The 22725-nt window shown below is 43.3% G+C and overlaps 1 protein-coding gene across 1 annotated transcript in view; it reads right to left on the minus strand.

Moving 5' to 3' along the window:
• Nucleotides 1–22725, minus strand: part of LOC142312036 (uncharacterized) — a 63884-nt gene that overhangs the window by 27587 nt on the left and 13572 nt on the right. The window contains exons 5-7 of the mRNA XM_075350907.1: nt 21068–21155; nt 20096–20480; nt 19696–19960 (exon numbers count right to left, since the gene is read on the minus strand). Coding sequence (XP_075207022.1) covers nt 19696–19960; nt 20096–20480; nt 21068–21155 — 738 coding nt within the window. The remainder of the gene's footprint in view (nt 1–19695; nt 19961–20095; nt 20481–21067; nt 21156–22725) is intronic.

Genomic DNA, 22725 nt, shown 5'->3' on the forward strand with positions numbered 1-22725 from the left:
TGTACCTTTGCTTATGGTTTTTAACTTTCTTGTGATTTTGCCTGTGTGTAGTTCCTGGTGTAATTGGATTATTCCCTGCTGGGAGTATCTGTGTACCTTGCTCCATGTTATATTATGTATTGTGTTTTGTCATGCTTGGTACAATATTCAGTCCCCTCTCTATATCAATGTTTTTCTTAGATCCCAGTACCACCAGAGTACTGATATAGTGGGGGAGAGCCTGTTCAGGCTAAGTATTTTGTCAGGCGTGCTGGTATTTATTAGGGCTTTTACGGTTGCAGTCAGTGCTCTTTCCTATTCTTTCCTATGCAGATAGTTTTGGGCCTCATCTTTGCTGACTCTGTTCTCTAGCTACGTATTGTGTTTTTCTTTATCACCGTAATCTTTACATGTGGGGGGCTATCTATATCTTTAGGGACTACTCCGAGGCAGATTAGCTTTTCTACATTTCTCTCTGTTAGAGTATTCTCCATCTGTGTCAAGACGACTAGGTCATCGTAGGCTCGTCCCACAGCTACTTCTGTGTGTCAGTATTACTTCTGTGTGTCAGTATTAGGTCTGCAGTCCGTTAAGGATCCAGCCACTCTGGTTATTTTCTGGGTTTCCGAGTTATTGCTCTATTTCTGATCCTCCTCGGTCACTGGATCACAACAGTACCACCGGCCATACCTAAGATTCTAGGGTACTCTAAAGAAGAAGAAAAAAAAGAAAAAAAAAATGGAAGAAAAAGTGTCAATTTTTTGTGTGTGTGTGTGCGTGTGTGTGTGTGGGTTTTTTTCCTCTTTATCTCTGGGTGCTGTGGAGGATCTTGTGCTTACACAATTAGCTGGGCGAGTCGATCAGCTTACATCTCAGGTTAAGGATATATCCAATTATCTTGCCCAGACACCTGCTGTAGAACCTAAGATATCTTTACCGGATATGTTCTCTGGCAATCGGTCTAGATTTTTGAACAATTGTAGGTTATTTTTTGCCTTGAAACCTAAGTCCTCAGGGTCTTCCAGGCAGCAAGTTCAGATTGGGTGGCACGGTGGCTCAGTGGTTAGCACTGCAGTCTTGCAGCGCTGGGGTCCTGGGTTCAAATCCCACCACGGACATTATCTGCAAGGAGTTTGTATGTTTCCTCCGGGTACTCCAGTTTCCTCCCACACTCCAAAGACATACAGACAGAGACTCTAGATTGTGAGCCCCAATGGGGACAGTGATGCCAATGTATGTAAAGTGCTGTGGAATTAACCCCTTCACGACCATGGACGGAAAGATCCGTCCTTGTGCCCTGGGCCTTAACGACCAAGGACGGATCTTTCCGTCATGGCGTAATCGCGGCACCGGAGCCTCCGGTGACTGCGATCGGTTAACATAAACCGCAGATTCGGGGAGGAGGGGACCTGTTCCTGACCTTAGGAGGGGTGGTGCCTCCTCCCCGGACCTACGGAGGCTGTGATTGGCTGACGAATGCCGCTCAACCAATCACAGCCACTGTAATGTTCCAGCCATTTAAAATGACTGAAACATTGAAATCCAGCCCTGGCCAGTGCAGCTGTAGCACTGGCCATTGGCTGGAGCTGGGTGACCTCACTGGATCACCCTCCCCCAGCTCCAATGCTCTGATTGGGGAGATCGGCCTTGTGACCGATTTCTCCAATCACAGTGGATTGTTGCCGGTGACCCCCCCCATCAGCTTCACGTGTCCCTGCAGCACGCCAGCACTGAACACAGTGAGTGTACACAGTGCAATGGCAGGGCGACAAGCTCCGGTCCCATGCTGTTATGAGACCCGGAAGTTGCCGCGCTGCCATTGCACTGTACGAAAAGCGTCCCGATCCGCCGCCGCCGCCCTCTGCGATATGCCACCTGTCTCCCCGATCTCCTGCCCGCACCCTCACCCCCACACCTCCCGATCCGCTGCCGCCCTCCATCTGCCACAGTGCCACCGCTCCCCCCAATCTGCTGCCCGGCCCCTCACCTCTGTGCAGCAGATCAGAGGGAGCGGTGGCACTATGACAGATGGAGGAGGACAGGGATCGTGCACCCTGTCCTCCTCCATCTGTCATAGTGCCACCGCTCCCTCCGATCTGCTGCCCGGCCCCTCCCCCTCGTGATCGGTGCCCGCCCCCTCCCCTCCGTGATGTGCTGCTCGACCCCTCCCCTCCGTGATGTGCTGCTCGCCCCCTCCCCTCCGTGATGTGCTGCTCGACCCCTCCCCTCCGTGATGTGCTGCTCGCCAGCTCCCCTCCGTGATGTGCTGCTCGCCCCCTCCCCTCCGTGATGTGCTGCTCGCCAGCTCCCCTCCGTGATGTGCTGCTCGCCCCCTCCCCTCCGTGATGTGCTGCTCGCCCCCTCCCCTCCGTGATGTGCTGCTCGCCCCCTCCCCTCCGTGATGTGCTGCTCGCCCCCTCCCCTACGTGATGTGCTGCTCGCCCCCTCCCCTACGTGATGTGCTGCACGCTCCCCCCACCTCTCACCCCCATGGTCAGCTACCCGCCCCCTCCCCTGTCACCGCCGTGATGTGCGCTCCCTCCCCTGTCACCGCCGTGATGTGCGCTCCCTCCCCTGTCACCGCCGTGATGTGCGCTCCCTCCCCTGTCACCGCCGTGATGTGCGCTCCCTCCCCTGTCACCCCTGTGATCTGTGCTCCCTCCCCTGTCACCCCCGTGATCTGCTGTCCACTCTCCCTCCACCTGTCTCCCCCGTGATCTGCGCTCTCTCACCCCCGTGATCTGTGCTCCCTCACCTGTCACCCCGTGATCTGTGCTCCCTCACCTGTCACCCCCGTGATCTGCTGTCCGCTCTCCCTCACCTCTCACCTCCGTGATCTGTGCTCTGCTCACCTGTCTCCTCCGTGATCTGTGCTCTGCTCACCTGTCTCCTCCGTGATCTGCGCTCCCTCCCCCACCTCTCACCCTCCCCAATCTGCTGCCTCCTTCATCTCCTGTGATCCAGCTGCCTAGATCCATCCTGTAGGGTAACTATCCCCAATCTCACCTCCCACTCCCCTTCCGACCCATCCCCCCCACCCGCCCCCCTCCCCCATCCTCTGCCGCTCCTGCATCCACTGCGCCCTCTCCCATCCGCCCCCACCCTATCCCAGCCGCCGTCTCACAATCACAGATGCTCCCTTTATATGCCGCTGCCACCCCATCTGCTGCCGCCCCATCTGCCGCCCCCCCCCCCCATCTTCCGCTGGTTTTTTTTTTCTATGCCATGGGGTCTAGTTTCCAAAATGGGGTCACATGTGGGGGAGCTCCACTGTTTCGGCACCTCAGGGGGTCTCCAAACAGCATGGAATACGCTAATTATCCCAGACAATTTTGCGTTTGAAACGTCAAATGACGCTCCTTGCCTTCCGAGCCCTGCTGTGCGCCCAAACATTTGAGTTCCACCACATATGAGGTATCTGCATACTCAGGAGAAATTGCACAATACATTTTATGGTGCATTTTTTCCTGATACCCTTGTGAAAAAAAAAGCTACCTGGTTGAAGTAACAATTTTGTGGTAAAAAAGTTTTTTTTTATTTTCACGGCTCAACTCTATTAACTTTTGTGAAGCCCCCAGAGGCTCAAAGTGCTCAATAAACATCTAGATAAATTCCATGAGGGGTCTAGTTTCCAAAATGGGGTCACATGTGTGGGAGCTCCACTGTTTCGGCACCTCAGGGGGTCTCCAAACGCAACATGGAATACGCTAATTATCCCAGACAATTTTGCGTTTGAAACGTCAAATGACGCTCCTTGCCTTCCGAGCCCTGCTGTGCGCCCAAACATTTTATTTCCACCACATATGAGGTGTCTGTGTACTCAGGAGAAATTGCACAATACATTTTATGGTGCAATTTTTCCTGATACCCTTGTGAAAAAAAAAGCTACCTGGTTGAAGTAACAATTTTGTGGTAAAAAAGTTTTTTTTTATTTTCACGGCTCAACTCTATTAACTTTTGTGAAGCCCCCAGAGGCTCAAAGTGCTCAATAAACATCTAGATAAATTCCATGAGGGGTCTAGTTTCCAAAATGGGGTCACATGTGGGGGAGCTCCACTGTTTCGGCACCTCAGGGGGTCTCCAAACGCAACATGGAATACGCTAATTATCCCAGACAATTTTGCGTTTGAAACGTCAAATGACGCTCCTTGCCTTCCGAGCCCTGCTGTGCGCCCAAACATTTTATTTCCACCACATATGAGGTGTCTGTGTACTCAGGAGAAATTGCACAATACATTTTATGGTGCAATTTTTCCTGATACCCTTGTGATAAAAAAAGCTACCTGGTTGAAGTAACAATTTTGTGGTAAAAAAAAATTTTTTTATTTTCACAGCTCAACTCTATTAACTTTTGTGAAGCCCCCAGAGGCTCAAAGTGCTCAATAAACATCTAGATAAATTCCATGAGGGGTCTAGTTTCCAAAATGGGGTCACATGTGGGGGAGCTCCACTGTTTCGGCACCTCAGGGGCTCTCCAAACGCAACATGGTGCGGCTAACGATTCCAGCTAATTTTCTATTCAAAAAAGTCAAATGGCGCTCCTTCCCTTCCGAGTCCTGCCGTGCGCCCAAACAGTAGTTTTTCGCCACATATGAGGTATCTGCGTGTTCAGTAGAAATTGCCCAACAAATTTTGGGGGTTCATTTAATCCTGCTAGCCTTGTGAATATGCAATATTTGAGGCTAAATTAACATTTTTGTTGCAAAAAGTAAAATGTTCATTTTTTCCTTCCACATTGCTTTAGTTACTGTGAAGCACCTGAAGGGTTAATAACCTTCTTGCATGTGGTTTTGAGTAGCCTGAGGGGTGCCGTTTTTGGAATGGTGTCACTTTTGGGTGTTCTGTGTCATGTAGACCTTTCAAAATTGCTTCAAATGTGATGTGGTCCCTAAAAAAAGTGGCTTTGTAAATTTTGTTGTAAAAATGAGAAATTGCTCATAAACTTTGAACCCCTATAACTTCCTTAAATTTTTTTTTTTTTTCCCAAAATTGTTCTGATGTAAAATAGACATGTGGGAAATGTTATTTATTAATTATTTTGTGTCATATGTCTCGTTGGTTTTAGAGCATAAAAATTCAAAGTTTGAAAATTACAAAATTTTCAAAATTTTCGCGAAATTTCCGTTTTTTTCACAAAGAAATGCAAAAAATATCGGCCTAAATTTACCACTAACATGAAGCCCAATATGTCACGAGAAAACAATCTCAGAATCACCGGGATCCGCTGAAGCGTTCCAGAGTTATAACCTCATAAAGTGACACTGGTCAGAATTGCAAAAATTGGCCTGGTCTTTAGGGTCAAAATAGGCTTGGGGCTGAAGGGGTTAATAGCGCTATATAATTGAATAAAATTATTATTATTATTGTTATCTCCCTGCTGCGTGGTGACCCCCAGGATTGGGCCTTTTTCCTGGCGCCTGGGCATCCTGCTCTTGCTGATGTGGATTTTTTTCAGGCTCTGGGGTTGTTGTATGATGAACCTAATGCGATTGATCAAGCCGAGAAATCTTTATTGGCTTTGATCCAGGATCAGGAACTTGCAGAGATATACTGTCAGAAATTTCGTAAGTGGGCGGTCCTTACTAAATGGAATGATGCAGCGCTTGCGGCTCTCTTTCGGAAGGGGTTGGCAGAGCCTGTTAAGGATGTTATGGTGAGTTTTCCTGTCCTGCTAATTTTTATCGTAAATTTATTGGCAATTTTTCCAGTATTGTCAAGCCGTTGACTGATTTGACCAAAAAGGGAGCTGATGTTGTCAATACATTTCCAGAGGCAGTCTTGGCCTTCCGGGAGCTGAAAAGGAGGTTTACTTCTGCTCCAGTCTTGCGGCAACCTGATGTGTCTCATTCCAGGTGGAGATCGATGCGTCAGAGATCGGAGCAGGGGCTGTCTTGTCTCAAAGAGACCCTGTGACTTCTAAACTTAGACCCTGTGCTTTCTTTTCCCGGAAATTTTCTCCACCAGAATGAAATTATGATGTGAGGAATCGGGAATTGTTGGCTATGAAGAGGGCCTTTGAGGAATGGCGACATTGGGTGGAGAGGGCGACACATCAGATTGTTGTACTCACTGATCATAAGAATTTGATCTATCTTGAATCTGCTAGGAGGTTGAATCCCAGGCAGGCTAGATGGGTCTTGTTTTTCACGCGCTTTAATTTTGTGGTCTCTTATATTCTGGGCAGATGCCCTTTCTAGGAGTTTTATTGCTGATTCTCTGGTTGTGACCGAGCCTGCTACCATCCTGCAAGAGGGAGTGATTCTCTCCACAATTTCACCTGATTTGAGACTTGCTCTTGAGAAATTTCAGGAGAACAAACCTGAAAGATATCCTGTGGGGAAATTGTATTTTACCAATGGAGGAGTAAAGTGATGTCTGAAATTCATTGTTCCGTTTTGGCTGGTCATCCTGGGATTTTTGGCACCAGGGATTTGGTGAGTAGGTCCTTTTGGTGGCCTTCGCTATCTAGTGATGTGAGGAGTTTTGTGCAATCCTGTGGGATCTGTTCAAGATCCAAGCCTTGTTGTACTTGTTCTAGTGGACTGTTATTGCCATTGCCGGTGCCCAAGAGACCATGGACTCACATCTCAATGGATTTTATTTCTGATCTCCCTGTTTCTCAGGGGATGTCGGTTGTTTGGGTAATCTGTGATAGATTTTCCAAAATGATTCATTTGGTGCCGCTGCCTAAGTTGCCATCAGCTTTGGAGTTGGTGCCTTTGTTTCTTCTTCAGGTGGTTCGTTTGCATGGTATTCCTGAGAACATTGTGTCCGACAGGGGAGTTCAGTTTGTGTCTAGATTTTTGAGAGCTTTTTGTTCTAGGCTGGAAATTGAGTTGTCCTTTTCTTCCACGTTTCATCCTCAGACCAATGGACAGACTGAGAGGACAAATCAGACTTTGGAAACCTATTTGAGTTTTTTTGTGTCGGCTGATCAGGATGACTGGGCTTCTTTTTTGTCTTTGGCTGAGTTTTCTCTTAATAATAGACCTAGTTCGGCCACTTTCATGTCTCCTTTCTTTTGCAATTTCAGGTTTCACCCTCGGTCTTCTTCAGGGCAGATGGAGGCTTCAGCCTGCCCGGGTGTTGATTCGGCAGTAGAGAAAATGTCCCACTCCCAGCAAAATGGCCAACGGTTTGCCAACCGGCATAGGACTGTGGATCCCTGCTTCAAGATAGGGCACTTGGTCTGGTTGTCTTCCAGACATGTTCCTATGAAAGTTTCTTCTCCGAAATTTAAGCCAAGGTTTATTGGACCTTATAAGATTTTGGAGATTATTAATCCTGTTGCTTTCCGTTTGGCTCTCCCAGAGACTTTCAAGATTCACAATGTCTTTCATAAGTCTTTGTTGAAAAAGTATGTTGAAACGGTAGTGCCCATGGCTTCGCCTCCTGATCCTGTGTAGGTCGAGGGGGATCTGGAATAGATGGAAGCTCCAGTACCTGGTCAAGTGGAAAGGTTATGGTCAGGAGGATAATTCTTGGGTGGTTGCTTCCGACATACATGCTAATCGCTTGATCCGTGCTTTTCATCGAGCCCATCCTGACAAACCTAGGGGTTCTGGTGAGGGTTCGGTGACCCCTCCTTAAGAGGGGGGGTACTGTTGTGAATATATTTGAATTAGATTCCAGTTTAGGGCTCCCTCTTGTGGTCAGTGCTGGTATTGCGAAGGAAAAATGAACCCCAGCACACTGTATAATTTCCCGTAAGATAAAACGGACACAAGTTCAGTGAATGTTGATCTATTTTTCTTTTTATTTCTTATTTGCGTGAAAAAATGCCGCTATACAATAGCAGAGAGTCCGCCTAGACAACGTTTCGGCCATAGGCCTTTATCCGGTCGGACAGTCTGACAGCAGTGTTTTACATATGAAAAAACAAACAGAAAAACAAAGATCAGTGGAAGAAAGGTCACAGTACATATAATAATGACAATAACATTGTTAGAACACGACATCAGGGTACAATAATGAGGAGGATACTATACAGAGACCTAGGTCAAAACACAAGGTCCTTACACCAGCATATATCGGTAGGTTCATGTAACAAGAGAAATGTCATGTGCACAAGTAGGGAGAGGGAAGGACACCTATCGTATGAGGAGGAAATCTAATCGAAAGAGGATAAGTGGCTCACCCAATACGGACAGGAATCCAAGTTAGAAAGTGATGAAGACAAACACTGCTACGTGGTAAGAAAAACGTAGCATATAATCTCTACCTATAGTACAGGAGAGAAATCGTTATATGGAAATCCATTGAACTAAAGGCCACTTTACACACAGAGATAAATCTGTGGCAGATCTGTGGCAGATCTGTGGCAGATCTGTGGCAGATCTGTGGCAGATCTGTGGCAGATCTGTGGCAGATCTGTGGCAGATCTGTGGCAGATCTGTTGCTGCAGTGAAAGTGTGGACTATCAGTGCCAGGTTTGTGGCTGTGTACAAATGGAACAATATGTCCATGATTTCACTGCAACCACAGATCTGCCAAAGATTTATCTCTGTGTGTAAAGTGGCCTTAAGTGTATATTTAGAGAGTATGACGATGGGAAAAATGGCAAAGAAGGGAACATACCTATGAGACAGTAATAAACATAGTTTTTACAAGGTTGTGGCCAACAGGACTAAATATAGATAGTTCTGTTAAGGAAATATGCAAAAATCCCATGAATTTACATTATTCACAGGGAATCAAGTGTGTAAAATTATGAGGTAGATAATAACGTACCTATGTCGGAAAAAGCAAGAATATAGCCTTGTCTGTGTAAAGTATGCGTATCACACGGTATGACTAGTGGCTGATATAGGGTCAGTGATCCTTAAGGAGAGGGAGAAGAGGGGGAAGAAATCAAGATATATCATGTGTGAAATAATGTTTATGTAAGAAATGGAGGAATACCATAGATCCGTTATCTATTACCTCAAAACATGAATCTCAGAATAGACCATAAGGGAAGTGGCAATTGGCTATATCAGCACTCACTTGACATTAATGGAGCAAGTCTGTAAGAGGTAAGTAATGATTATGATACATTCATATTGTGAACAAAATGGTAAGGTAATGAAGGGTAGAAAAGATGTATTTACCATATAGTACAAGAGGCTGGATCATAATTGTAGATCCTGGTAATTAGTTGGAATATGCTGGAGGAAACTCCTATAGAAGATACAGACTGAGGGGATAGATACAGAGGGGGGAAAGGGGAAACAAAAGGGGAGGAAGAAAAAGGGAGAGGTTAAAGGAACAAGGTAATGTTAATGATCCAGGGATGTAAGGATTTCCATAGCATATGGGTGAGTCACTTACCGTCTGTCTGTGGTGGTGGATGTGCGCGCTGTGCGTCCTGTGCAGTGCCATGCTGCTATGGACGGGCCTTTACAACAGGTGAGGCTGGGGACGTGATTTCCGGTGTATGACACGCGGAAGTCCTGCATGCTAGCGTGGAACGCACGCCGCGCATGCGCAAATGCCAGATGCGTGTCATCTTTGCTGACTCTGTTCTCTAGCTACGTATGCTGCACACTGCCTCCTGCTGCTGGTCGGACACACACACACACACATACTAATAACACAGACACTCACACACATCAGATATCTCACACACACACACACACACACACTCCATCCATCCAGCGGTACAGAGTGCGTCCATTAGGTTATACCTGTCAGGATCCCGTACATTCTAGCATCTACCCCGGCTGCAGGGATGGGAGGAAGTCACGTGTATCAGGGCCTTGCGCTCCACCGCATGACTTCTCAGGATCGGTATCGCTGGATGTGATGAGTGTGTGTGAGCGATCTGAAGGGTGATTGTGTGTGTGATTGTGTGTGTGATTGTGTGTGTGATTATATGTGTGATGTGATGAGTGCTGGGGTGCGATCGCTACAGCTTCTGCCGCTCATTATCTGATCAGTGTGATTGCAGGGTGTCTGCTTTCTATTATGAAGTGTCCTGCAATATCTTTAACTTTTTTAGCTGCACGGACACTTCATAATTGAACCACAACTAGGGCTTATTTTCGGGGGGAGGGCTTATATTTAAGCCTTGCTCCGAAAATGCTTCAAATCCTTCCTAGGGCTTATTTTTGGGGGAGGTCTTATTTTAGAAAAAATACGGTAGAAAAGGAGCCATGCCATTTGCTGTTCCCATGATTTGGAGAGAACCCTAAAAATATAGTGGTAACTGCTAATTTTGTTTTGTCAAATTGAAGGGCTTTTCTACAACGAACAAACACAAGATTAATTACATTGAACTTTGCGATTAGGCCAGTTCCACATGATGTTACCTTGCCAGTTCTTGTACCACCGTTGTCTGGATTGGATGAAAATGAAGTAGAATATGAAGACTATGGAGCTGAAGCTACTGGCAAAGACATGGAGACCTCAAGTCGAGTATGTTTTTAGACCTATATTGAGTTTGAATGATTAACAATGATACAATTACCAAAAACCATGAATATGGAAAATTATTAATAACACTGGTCTACAAAAAAAAAAAGTTTCTGGCATGGACTTTAAGAACAGTTTTAGACTAATTTGAGGGTACTGAATTAAAATCTGATCTTACAATTTCTTTATCACATGACGTTTTTGCGCTATAGGTATATATCCCATTTTCATCAATTCCATGAAAAATATAAGGCTATGATTGCACTTTGCGTCGTCCTACTTGCAGTTCTAAACGCACGTTTTTTGCCTTAAATGATTTAGCCAAAGTTGCCTTTTCCAGAAATGAAGCGCTAAAAACGCATGCGTATTTACTGCGTTTTAGATGCGTTTTCAGCGCTTTTTACATCCTTTTTCGCCTGCTTTTTGACAGATGCGTTTTGAACATCAAGACACTGCTAAATAAAGTTTACACAGTCAAACAGAATGAAAAAAGAGAAAAAAAACCTATACATATATATTTTGTGAATTAATAAAGAAAATAGTTATATTTCATGAAATTATAGCGGTTTTATAATATTTAATGCTAAAATAGCAATAAAATCATAATTTTCTTTAATTTAATTGTCGGACTATGTGTGTGTGTGAGTGAAGGGACATATTATTCCATTATTTTAATGATAGAAAAGCATGGGTTTTTGTAGTCTGCAGCTAAAAAGCAAGTAAAAAGCAGGAATTTTGATGTTGGTTGTTTTTTGCTACTTCTCATTGACTTCAATGTTCGCAAAACGCTGCAGAAATGGCAAAAACAATTGACATGCTGCTTCTTTGAACGCATGGTTTTTGCCACAATTTATGCAAATTAAACACAGCGTTTTAAAACGCAAAGTGTGGTCAGGAAATCATCATTTTCCATAGACTATTACGGAAAACAAAAACGCATGCATTTTGGCATGAAAACGCTGCAGCTCAAAACGCTGCAGAAACGCAGGTAAAAACGCAAAGTGCGGTCATAGCCTAAGTAATGTATTAAAAATGCCGGTTTATACGGTTCACTAAGGTAAATTTAGTTTTCATTTAGTCTCCCAATAAATGTGAGAATATCTTTGTTTTCTTTGAACATGCATAATTCCCATATTTGTTATATATTTGATAAAAAATGTAAACAAACAGTTTCAACGTACACAACAGTCGTGTGCAGGTACTGTTTTATTTATGGAAATTTTCAATGAATTTTGATATTTACTGTTTTTATTCTGCTGTTTTTTGTTTGTGAATCAATACCTAAGGTGTGGGGGGGACAGAAATTCAATGAACAACTCAGGTAGCTAACAACTTTTATCTTGTATTTCTCTGCACGATGTTTTGCTGATCTAACAATGGCCTCTACATCTCACAGAAGACAGTGCTCAAATGATCCAAATATTTTTTCTTACATCTGTGGAAACTTTACTGGTGAAGACTCAGAGGCACAACATTACTGACTCTGTTAAGAGGGTGTATTTTGCGTACTTCAAAGTAAAACTTGGAGACCAAGACAAGCATTGGGCTCCTCACAAAGTGTGCAAAACCTGTATTGAGAGCTTGAGATCATGGTCTCAAGGAAAGAATGCTAAACTTCAGTTTGGAGTTCATATGGTTTAGAGAGAATCAAGCAATCATTTAGAAGACTGCTATTTCTGCCTTGTCAATGTTACATAGTTACAGTTACTTAGGTTGAAAAAAGACCTAGGTCCATCTAGTTCAACCTTCCTCCACCAGTTCTACATTTGGTCACTAAGTCATTAATATCCAACAATGTTTTGTGTACTGAGGAAATCATCCAGCTTTTAAAAGCTGTTATAGTATCGGCCATTACTACCTCTTGTGGTAGGGCATTCCACAGTCTGACTGCTCTAACTGTAAAGAACCCTTTCCTAGTTAGCTATTGGAATCGGTTTTCTTCCACTCGCAGTGTATGCCCCCTGGTCCTTAGTACTGTCTTTGGAACAAATAAGTCATGCGCCAGTCCTTTATATTGACCACACATGTATTTATACATACAAATGAGATCTCCTCTGAGATGTCTTTTTTCTAAGCTAAACATAACTAACTTTTTCAACCTCTCATCATATGGGAGGCCTTCCATTCTTTGTAGTAGTCTAGTTAGCCGATTTTGAACTGATTCTAACTTCTGAGATCCTTGGGGGGATGGGACTCGACGAAGCGTGGATGTGGGAGGGAAGAAAACTATCTTGTAGCTGTAAGAGATGACGTCTCAGACCCAAGCGTCGTCTATCACGGAAAGCCACACGCTTCTGAACAGCCGGAGGCGACCGCCGACCCTGGAGGAGAATCCAGGAATGGGAGCCAAGTCATGCGGAGAAGAATCTATTGGATCTGGAGCTGGAGGGCTTGGACTGCTGGCCACGGGAACACCAGGAACTCCAAGAGGGTGTTGCTTTAAAAGAGGGCTTCCGTCTTTCTTGACATGCTGACGACCGCTCCCGATGGGTGCTGTTGTTGGCAGAAAATTGGCGAAAGGGAAGAGGCCGTCTTTTAGGAGGGTCTGCCAACTCAGGGCCGGGAGCTTCAGACAGTATACCACGTCGAAGTAGCTTTGCCTAGGCGGAGATACCCTTGGAGACCCAGGTGGACGCAAAGGCTGGAGAGATGGCCGATCCAGAGGCTTCGAAGGCAGACTTGGCTAGGGATTCTATTGTCCTGTCAGAGGGTTCTTTAAGGGAGGCACCGTCAGAGAGTGGTAAGGTGGTACTAGAAGAAAGTCGGGAGACTGAAGGGTCCACTGAAGGAGACACTGACCACTTCTGAAGAAGTTCCGGTGCAAAGGGATAAAGAATTTGTAACCTGGACTCAGGTTACCTATGAGTAAAGATCAAATTTGTTAGATCCGAAACATGTCAGGTTTCCTAGAATTTTAATATATCTGTCTATGGATTTTAATATGGGATCCAATAAAAGTTAAATTTTAATTTATGATGAAGCCTTTTTTCCCTGGTGCTGGATTATTGTTTTATGGTGTCTGAAGCTACTTACCTCCGGGAGTCCAAGCCCTGGTTGTTTCCGTGCATCAGGAACTGAAGAGTACTATGGATATCACGGTAGGCTGAAATTTAAAATTCTTTTTTGTCATGTGACCTTGGCTGCCATGACAATCCCCAGCTCCCCACGTCCCCCCCTCCCCCCTGTGATCGTGTTACGAGGGAGACGGAGAGGTAAGAGAAGGAGCGCACTTTTTCTCTCTAACTTCTATGTGCCATGATTGCTATTGATCGCGGCACATAGAAGTTCGCAAAGTCTTATCCAATCAGGTGCCGATGAGGTCTCCGGTCAAAGCTACTGTTCTGCTCCGGAAACACAGTGATTGCAGCACGAAGGTGCTGACGATCACCTCCCTGATCATGGACCGTAATTAAACGTCAGCGCTGTACAAAGCCTAGCAAGTACTGATGCGGTCTGGAATAGGTTAAGCTTCAGATATACATCATATAAAAATGTCAAATATTTTATATACATGCTTAGTATACTTGTGTATTATTTAGATAATTGATTTTCAATAATTTTCTAATAACGATTTAGTGCTGTAAATTGTTTATTTCGCTTGTAAATGTGTAACGTTACAAGAAAAAATAATATAGTCAAGTAACACAGTTATTTTTTAAAATAATTTTTTTTTTCTTCAACTTTTTATTTTGAAAAGATTTTTTCAACATATTTTACAACCAAAAATTAAGACAAATACACAGGTATCAGAAACAATTCTCAGGCATGCAGTCAAATACAATGCAAAAAGGGCATATCAGAAGGAAAATGGAAAGTAAACAGTTTCTTATCACATATAAGAGTAAAGTTGGGTTTACACACTGCAACATCTCAAACGACATCGCTGTAACGTTACCGGTTTTGTGACGCAATAGCGATGTTGTTTGCGATGTTGCAGTGTGTGAAACCTATCAGCGACCTGGCCCCTGCTGTGAAGTTTCTGATCGCTACAAATCGTTCAGGACCATTCCTAGGTCCTTTGTTTCCCGCTGTGCAGCATGCATCGCTACAAAGTTTCAGTGTGTGAAGACTTTGCAGCGACTTTGTTAGCAACTTCCCTTTCAAAAAGCTGCTTATCAACGTCCCCAACAACCAGCTAGGTCGCTCTGCAGGTCCGGATCGCTGTTGAGTTGTTGGCCAGGTTTGCCTGTTTGACAGCTCACCAGCGACTCAACAGAGACTTAGGGAGGTCGCTGTTACGTCACAAAACCGGTGACGTTACAGCGATGTCCTTTGCGATGTTGCAGTGTGTAAACCCAGCTCAAGAGAAGATAGAGGTCAGGGCCCAACCCGGAGGTCTCGAGAGTAAATTCTCAGATCCCATTAATATATAGCGCAAAAACATCTAATACAATAGAGGCCTTCGCTATCCTATATCTGGTATGAGTCCGCAAAAGTGTCCCACAAAGACCAAGTCGTTATAAACCCATCCATTGTGTTATGAAGCTGGGCCGTTAATCTTTCCATATTTCTAACATCTGTTATCCGAGCATACAGATCTGAGACAGACGGAGGCGCCACTCTTTTCCAGAACAATGAAACTAAGCACTTGGCAGCTGTGAGGATATGAAGCAGCAATTTTATCTCTGGTTTACTTAGAAACGATGGGAGGGCATTCAACAGGTAGACCACCAGGTCCCTGCTTATATTTTTACCAACCAATCTGTCTATCAGGGTTTCCACCTCCCCCCAGAAACCTTCTATGGCTGGGCATGTCCAAAATATATGATATAAGGATGCCCCGCTGAGCCCACATCTCCAACAGACATCTGGGCAAGCACGGTTAAACTTATGCAATAGCTTCGGGGTATGGTACCATGTCATAAGGACTTTAACTTGGTTTTCCTTATAGAGAGTACTAATTGAGGACCTGAATGTCCTCGCCCAAATGACCGACCAGAGTGCCTCCGACAGCGGTCTCCCCACCCAGCCCTTCCATCTCCTCATATATGTATGTTTCACTGTGTCCGAGGGATTCCCCGCCACCAGTATTGCATAAATGGCTGAGATTAGTCCCCTGGTCGAGGACCAGCCTGAGTAGAGAGTCTCAAATGCCGAGGGGCGGCCTACCTCCCTCTGTCCCATAACATCCGCATAGAAGTGTGATATCTGTTGATACGAGAAATATAGATGGAAAGGTAGCTTATGTTGGTGTCGCAAGTCCGAAAATGGCTTGAGTTTTAATGTGGTTGGATTAACTATATCCCGAAAGCAATAGAGACCTGCTTCTGCCCACCGCCCGACCACCTCTGGGTTCATGCCTGAAGTTAGATGTGGGGTGAACAGGAAGGGGGTCAACAGGGAAGACTGTGATGCCAACTGGAACTTCATCCTACACTGTCGCCATAAGTCTCTTGTGAATGCCATTGGGCCCAGGAGATCTCTAGAGGGGGTTTCGACAGGTCGACCCCAGATTAGAGAGCTTGGATGAAAAGGAGCCATCCAAAGCTTCTCTATTTCTGTCCATTTATTGAAAGCTGGTAAGGTCGTCCAGGAGGCCAGGCAACGTAGGTGTGAAGCGTAGTAATAAAGTGTAATATTCGGGCAGGACAAGCCTCCCTTAGTGCGTGGTGCGCATAGGACCGAATCTGGAATTCGATGTCGTCCCGAGTGCCAAATAAAACGCAAGAGCGATGATTGAACCTTTTTTAGAACCCCTAGGGGTACTCGTACTGGGAGAGTTTCAAACAAGTACAGGAATTTAGGAATGATTGACATTTTAATTGTGGCAATTTTACCTAGAAAAGAGATCTGCAGGGAAGACCATTTCTTTAGACTATTTTCAACTTCTCGTATCAAGGGTGGGAAATTTGCCTGATATATTGTCTTATAGTTAGAAGTTATCTTGACTCCGAGATATCGCAGAGAATCCGTGCGCCAAGAGTACTTAAAATTTTGTTTGAGGGACTGTAACTTAGCCTCCGGAATGTTGAGCGGTAAGGCCTCAGTTTTGTCCGAGTTAAGTTTATATCCCGAGAGCCTAGCATATTGGGCTATTACCGTGTGGAGATTTGGTAGGGAGATCACAGGGTTGGTCAGAGACAGCAGGACATCATCCGCAAATAAGGCTATTTTGAAGGATTTCTCCCGCACTTTGATCCCCATAATATCTGGGTTATGTCTGATATGCGCCGCCAGTGGCTCAATGCTAAGAACTTAAAGCAGGGGGGACAACGGGCATCCCTGCCTGGTTCCGTTTCTGATAGGGAGGGGCCCTGAATGTGCATTGGGGAGGCGGATTGTTGCCGCAGGGGAAGAATACAATCCCCTGAGCGCCGAGACAAATGGCCCCGACAGGCCAAAATGGTCCAAAACAGAGAACATGAAGGACCAGTCCAGCCTGTCGAAGCCTTCTCCGCATCTAGCCCCACAAGAAGTGCTTCAATTCCCCCCCTATTCACCACGTCCACCAAATTTAAAATCCTTCGAGTGTTGTCTCCTGCCTAGCGATAACGGACAAAACCTACCTGATCCTTCTGGATCAGATGTGGGAGCCAATTGTTTAAGCGGTCAGCCAGTAGTTTAGTGAATATCTTAAGATCCAAGTTTAGAAGGCTAATAGGACGGTAGCTCGCACACTCCAAAGGATCTTTTCCTGCTTTAGGAATACCAGTTATATATGAGTGTAGGAATGTGTTTGGAATAGCGTCACCCTCCATGAAAAGGTTGAAAAGGTGTGTTAGATGGGTGGACAGGTCTTATAATATAGATAGGTAAACCTGTCAGGGCCCGGGGCTTTGTGGTTAAAATAATTTTTATTAACCAAGAAAAATTCTATTTCTCTGTGTGAGTCCTCTGATGTCTTGTAAGATTTGCTTTCCGACAAATATTTCCCACATTCAGAACATGAAAATGGCTTCTCCCCAGTGTGATGTCTCTGATGTGCAACAAGTTTGGATTTTCACTATATTTTTCCCCACATTCTGAACAAGCATACGGCTTTACTCCTGTGTGCAGCCTCTCATGTATAACACGATTTGTTTTTTGACTATAACATTCAACCACCTTCAGCAAGAGGGTCTACTTTCTCCAGTCCTGCAAATTTCAACACATCTTGGTCTGAATCATGAGCCTCCCTTATATGATTGATCATCCTCATGGCATCTATACCAGATAACACAGAATTGCGATGTACTCTGAAACGTACAAAGAGTGGTTTAATTGTTTTTCCTACATAATATACATACGGGCAAAATATACAATAGACCACTCCTTTGGTTCTGCATGTTATCAGTTGTTTAGTGGTGTGCCAACTATCTCCTACTTTGAATGTTTTATCTGTAATGTGCAATTTACAGAAGGAACAATTTCCACATTTATGATTCCCTATGGGGCTCATACGATGTAACCACGTTTTAGGAGGAGAAAAGCGTTTTTTACCAACATTTCACCTAAGTTTTTGCAATGCCTATACGTAATAGGAGGCTAATATTTGGCTCTCTCCTAAATCCCTGTCGTTCTCGATAATATGCCAGTTTTTCTATATTATTGTGCGGATAGTACTGTCCATCGGACTATATTTAAAATTGCAAACACACCTTTCCAGTTTTTTCCTCTCTCCTATCCACACTATTAGTTATTTTCTGCAGGGCTTTTATGGATGCCTGTTTGTAAGCTTCATTGATAACATGCGGTATACCGCCCTAAGGCTAAAAAATCAATACTGTTCAGCCAATTTTTGAGACTGAATAGGATAATTAGTGATCCAGAGAAATTAAATGAACAGTCTTTAGTTCGAAGATCGAGATTTATTGAACAAGGGTACCCCCTTAAGGCTAATTGATTAAGCTTACGAACAGGCAACCACAAAAGCCCTGCAGAAAAGAACTAATAGTGTGCATAGGAGAGAGAAAAAAAAACCGGAAAGACGTGTTTTCAATTTTAAATATAGTCCGATGGACAGTACTCTCCGCACAATAATATAGAAAAACTGGCATATTATCGAGAACGACAGGGATTTAGAAGAGATAGTCAAATATAAGCCTCTTATTACGTATAGACGATGCAAAAACTTAGGTGATCTCTTGGAAGAAAAAAAAACGCTTTTCTCCTTCTAAAACGTGGTTATATCATATGAGCCCCATAGGGAATCATAAATGTGGACATTGTTCCTTCTGTAAATTTCACATTAAAGATAAAACATTCAAAGCAAGAGATAAATGGCACACCACTAAACAATGATAACATGAAGAACCAAAGGAGTGGTCTATATGTATATTGTATATTTTGCCCATGTGGATATTAATATCTAGGAAAAACAATTAGACTACTCTTTGTACGGTTCAGAGAACATCGCAATTCTGTGTTACCGGGTATAGGTGCCACAAGGATGATCGATCATATAAGGGAGGCTCATGATTCAGACCAAGATGTGTTGAAATTTACAGGACTCGAGAAAGTGGAGCCTCTGGCTGAAGGTGGTGACACCCATAAACGTTTGTTGAGAAAGGAATCTCAGTAGATTATAAAATAAAATGCTATGGGCCCACTCTGTTTCAACGATAAAAATGATCTCATTTTGTGATTAACATCTTTTTTGCTTTCTGTATGTTGTTGTCCTTTGTTTTATTTTTAGCATGGTTTTAATTAAGTGACGTCAGCAGCTAGACTCCGTTGTTTTAAAGGAATAGGAAATGATGTCATTCACTGTGGACCCGTGGATGCGCCGTGAGTGAAACGGCCGTTGTTCGGCATGTTTGCGTTCTCCCTCCTCTGATGCCCTGAGCCGTAACCAGATGTTCTGATAAAGGATTTTTTGCACAGCGTTACCGGTGAGTGCCTTTCCATCTATATATTTTTTTCAATGTGAATGAGTGGCATCTTTGAAAGAGCACCGCAGTACCTGTGTTAATCTGCCTGCCTGCTGAAACAATAGCCAGTCATGAGACTCTGTGTGTTATGTTCCCAAGATGGTGAGGTTACAACGGAACTCCCGGTGAGATTGATTTCCCACAAAGTGAACAGTGCCCAGCATTCCCACCTCTGAACTTTATACTATTTATTGCTCTAAATTGTTTTCTTTTTCTCTTGTAGATATGTGATGTTACAAGAAAAAAATGTAGTGAAGTAAACATATTGGCAATAAAAAAATGCTTAAAATTAAGAATATGGCTAATTCTCTGTGTGAGTTCTTTGATGTCTATTAAGATTTCCTTTCCGATAATATTTTTTCCCACATTCTGAACACAAAAATGGCTTGTCCCCTGTATGCTGTAGCTGATGTGTAACAAGTTTGGATTTCTCGCTAAAACTTTCCCCACATTCTGAACAAGAATACGGCTTCACCCCTGTGTGCAACCTCTGATGTACAATAAGATTTGCATTTCGATTAAAACATTTCCCACATTCTGAACATAAAAATGGCTTCTCCCCTGTGTGATCTCTCTGATGTGCAACAAGTTTGGATTTCTCGCTATAACTTTTCCCACATTCTGAACAAGAATACGGTTTCACCCCTGTGTGCATCGTTTTATGTATAACAAGACTTGATTTCACACTAAAACTTTTCCCACATTCTAAACATGAAAATGGCTTCTCCCCTGTGTGAGTTATATGATGTGTAACAAGATTTGTTTTCAGTTTAAAACATTCCCCACATTCTGAACATGAATACTGCTTTTCCCCAGTGTGAGTTTGCGGTCTAAGAATATCTGATATCTTACATTTCCCATATTCTGCACAAGTTCTCTGATGTTTAACAATATTTTTTTTCTGATTAAAACATTTCCCACATTCAGAACATGAAAATGGCTTCTTCCCTGTGTGACTTCTTTGATGTGTAGCAAGATGTGATTTTTTTGTAAAATATTTCCCACATTCTGCACATAAAAATGGTTTCTCTGGTATGTGAGCTATTAGATTTTCATCAGTCTTTCGGTGACTTTTATTCTGCGTATCATTCGAAGAAGAAGCAGAGGAAAGGATTTGTTGAAAAGGATCAGTTGATCGCTTTCTTCTGAGAAGGACTCGAGGTATAACGCCAAGCTCTTCACATGACTCTGGTGTGATACTATTATCTCCTGTAACATCTGAATGAATCAGATGTCCATCTGTGCTCCTGGCACAGTCATCTGCCAAAGATAAAATAGATTTTATTTCAGTAACATTACCTTGAAAGTATATTAGGATAACTATATTATTTGGTAATAATGCCATATAAATGAAAGTTCAATTCAATTATCACCTAACAGTTAACCAAAATGCAAAGACTAACATACTATGATTGTAGGCCACCAAGTTGTGCACTTTAAAGAGGCTGTAAGTCAGTGCTATTAGGTTGTGTATGTGTCATGCCATCCCTGACCGTTACATACAATTTCGCACAGATCAGGATTCATGGGATGAGCAGTATAGTCTTATACAAATATCATATGGTTTTGGAACGAGAATAGGATTTTGTATTTATTTTTCATAGTTGTAAGAAAAGAATATAAGAAAGGAGAAGGATAACAAGTCTTTTATAGGGTTTTTTTCCTATAACAATCCTTTGCTGGCCATTTTTGTCAGTAGTTGGTTCTTTCGTAGATGGATTAAAGGCTACCGACTCTTCTGAGTACGAAAAATCAGTAAGAAGTATGTGACAAATTTACTGTAGTCAACGAAATTGGACTAACTGAGTTTAATTGTAACTTCTCTGCATTTAGTGGTCACAACTCACCTGTGCGGTTATCTGTAGGAATCTCTTTACACCGCTCATCACCCCTCACATATGTCTCTGTAGTATTAACATGGGTCAGATCTTCACCCTGAAACAAAGTGTAAAAGTCACAGACACATGACAACGTAGTATGACAACCAAAAATGATATGCTAACAGTAGTTATCACAGAGCTGCAGATCTCCAGTATAATCCAACCTGTGGGCTCCTAATTGTAACTAGCAGTCTCAATAACCAGAAAACTGTGAGAAGATCCAGACAACATCTAATGGATGATCAGCTTTATCTGTCATCTCCCCAAGTATTAAACATACACTGAATAGTCACTTTATTACAGACATCCATCTAGTAGTGTGAAAGGTCTTTGGCCTTCAGAACCTCAGCAATTCTTTGCTTCATATATTGAACTATGAAGAAACAGTTAATCAAGAATATTGGCCCCTGACGTCAGGATTGCTCATTTGCCCAATCAAATTTAGTTTTCCTATTCAGACAACCATAGGTACAGGTCACCTGTGGTTATAGCCCATCTGCGGATGATCAACAAGTAGACAAAAAGACGGACAGCACTACATAACATGCATTGTAAACAGGTGCATAACTGAACATGACATAGAATGACAAAAACATAACCAAAATGTTGCACTCTGAAAAACTAAAGCATGCAAACCATGAATGTAAGAATATAGACATGCATTAATGCTAAAGGAAATCTAAAAAAAAATAGAATTATTCTTACTGTTAATTCGGTTTCTAAGAACCCTCCACGACAGCACAACAGGATGATGACTCTACGCCCTAATAGGAACAGGAAACACAAAGAGGTTAAAAGACCCCTCCCTCCTCTCCAGTGTCTTTTCCTAGTATCACACTGGTATGAATGCTCAATAGTTATTTATTTACGAAGTCTAGGACTAATAATAATAAATAATAATATTATTATTATTAATAATAATATAAAAGCAGGGAGGGAAAATCCATGCTGTCGTGGAGGGTTCTTAGAAACCGAATTAACAGTAAGAATTCTATTTTCTCAAATCACCCTCCATGACAGCACAACAGGAGGAATACCAACGAAATCCTCAGTCGGGCACAATAGCTTTGAGTACTTTTCGACCGAACGCTAAGTCTTTGTTAGAGTTCAGATCTAATCTATAATGTTTAATAGACGTGTGGACAGAGGACCATGTGGCAGTTCTGCAGATCTGCTCGATGGATGCATTAGCCCTTTTGGCCCAGGAGACCGATACTAATAGAATTGAGTGGGCTTTTAGATTCTCAGGGGGTAGCAGCTCTTGGATGATATATGTGGCGCAGATACTTTTTGATGTCTTTGTGCCCTTGTTCTGCCCGAATATCTGTACAAAGAGCTTTTACTCCTTCCGAAAGAACTTGGTATGTGGAAGGAACTATAGTACAGTCCTGCATAGATCCAAGGAACGGAACTCCGCTTCTTTAGCATTTGCTGGATGCTGGCAGAATGAAGGTAGAATTATATCCTGAGACATATGGAACTCTGAGACTACCTTAAGCAGAAATGCAGGGTCTAGGCAAAGAATTATCCTATTATCCAGGATCTTCAGGTATGGTTCCTGAATAGAGAGAGCTTGGATTTCACCTATTCGTCTGGCAGTATTAATTGCCACTAGAAAGGCCATC

Source organism: Anomaloglossus baeobatrachus, chromosome 5 (assembly GCF_048569485.1).
Source record: "Anomaloglossus baeobatrachus isolate aAnoBae1 chromosome 5, aAnoBae1.hap1, whole genome shotgun sequence".
In the NCBI taxonomy this organism is placed as follows: Eukaryota; Metazoa; Chordata; class Amphibia; order Anura; family Aromobatidae; genus Anomaloglossus; species Anomaloglossus baeobatrachus.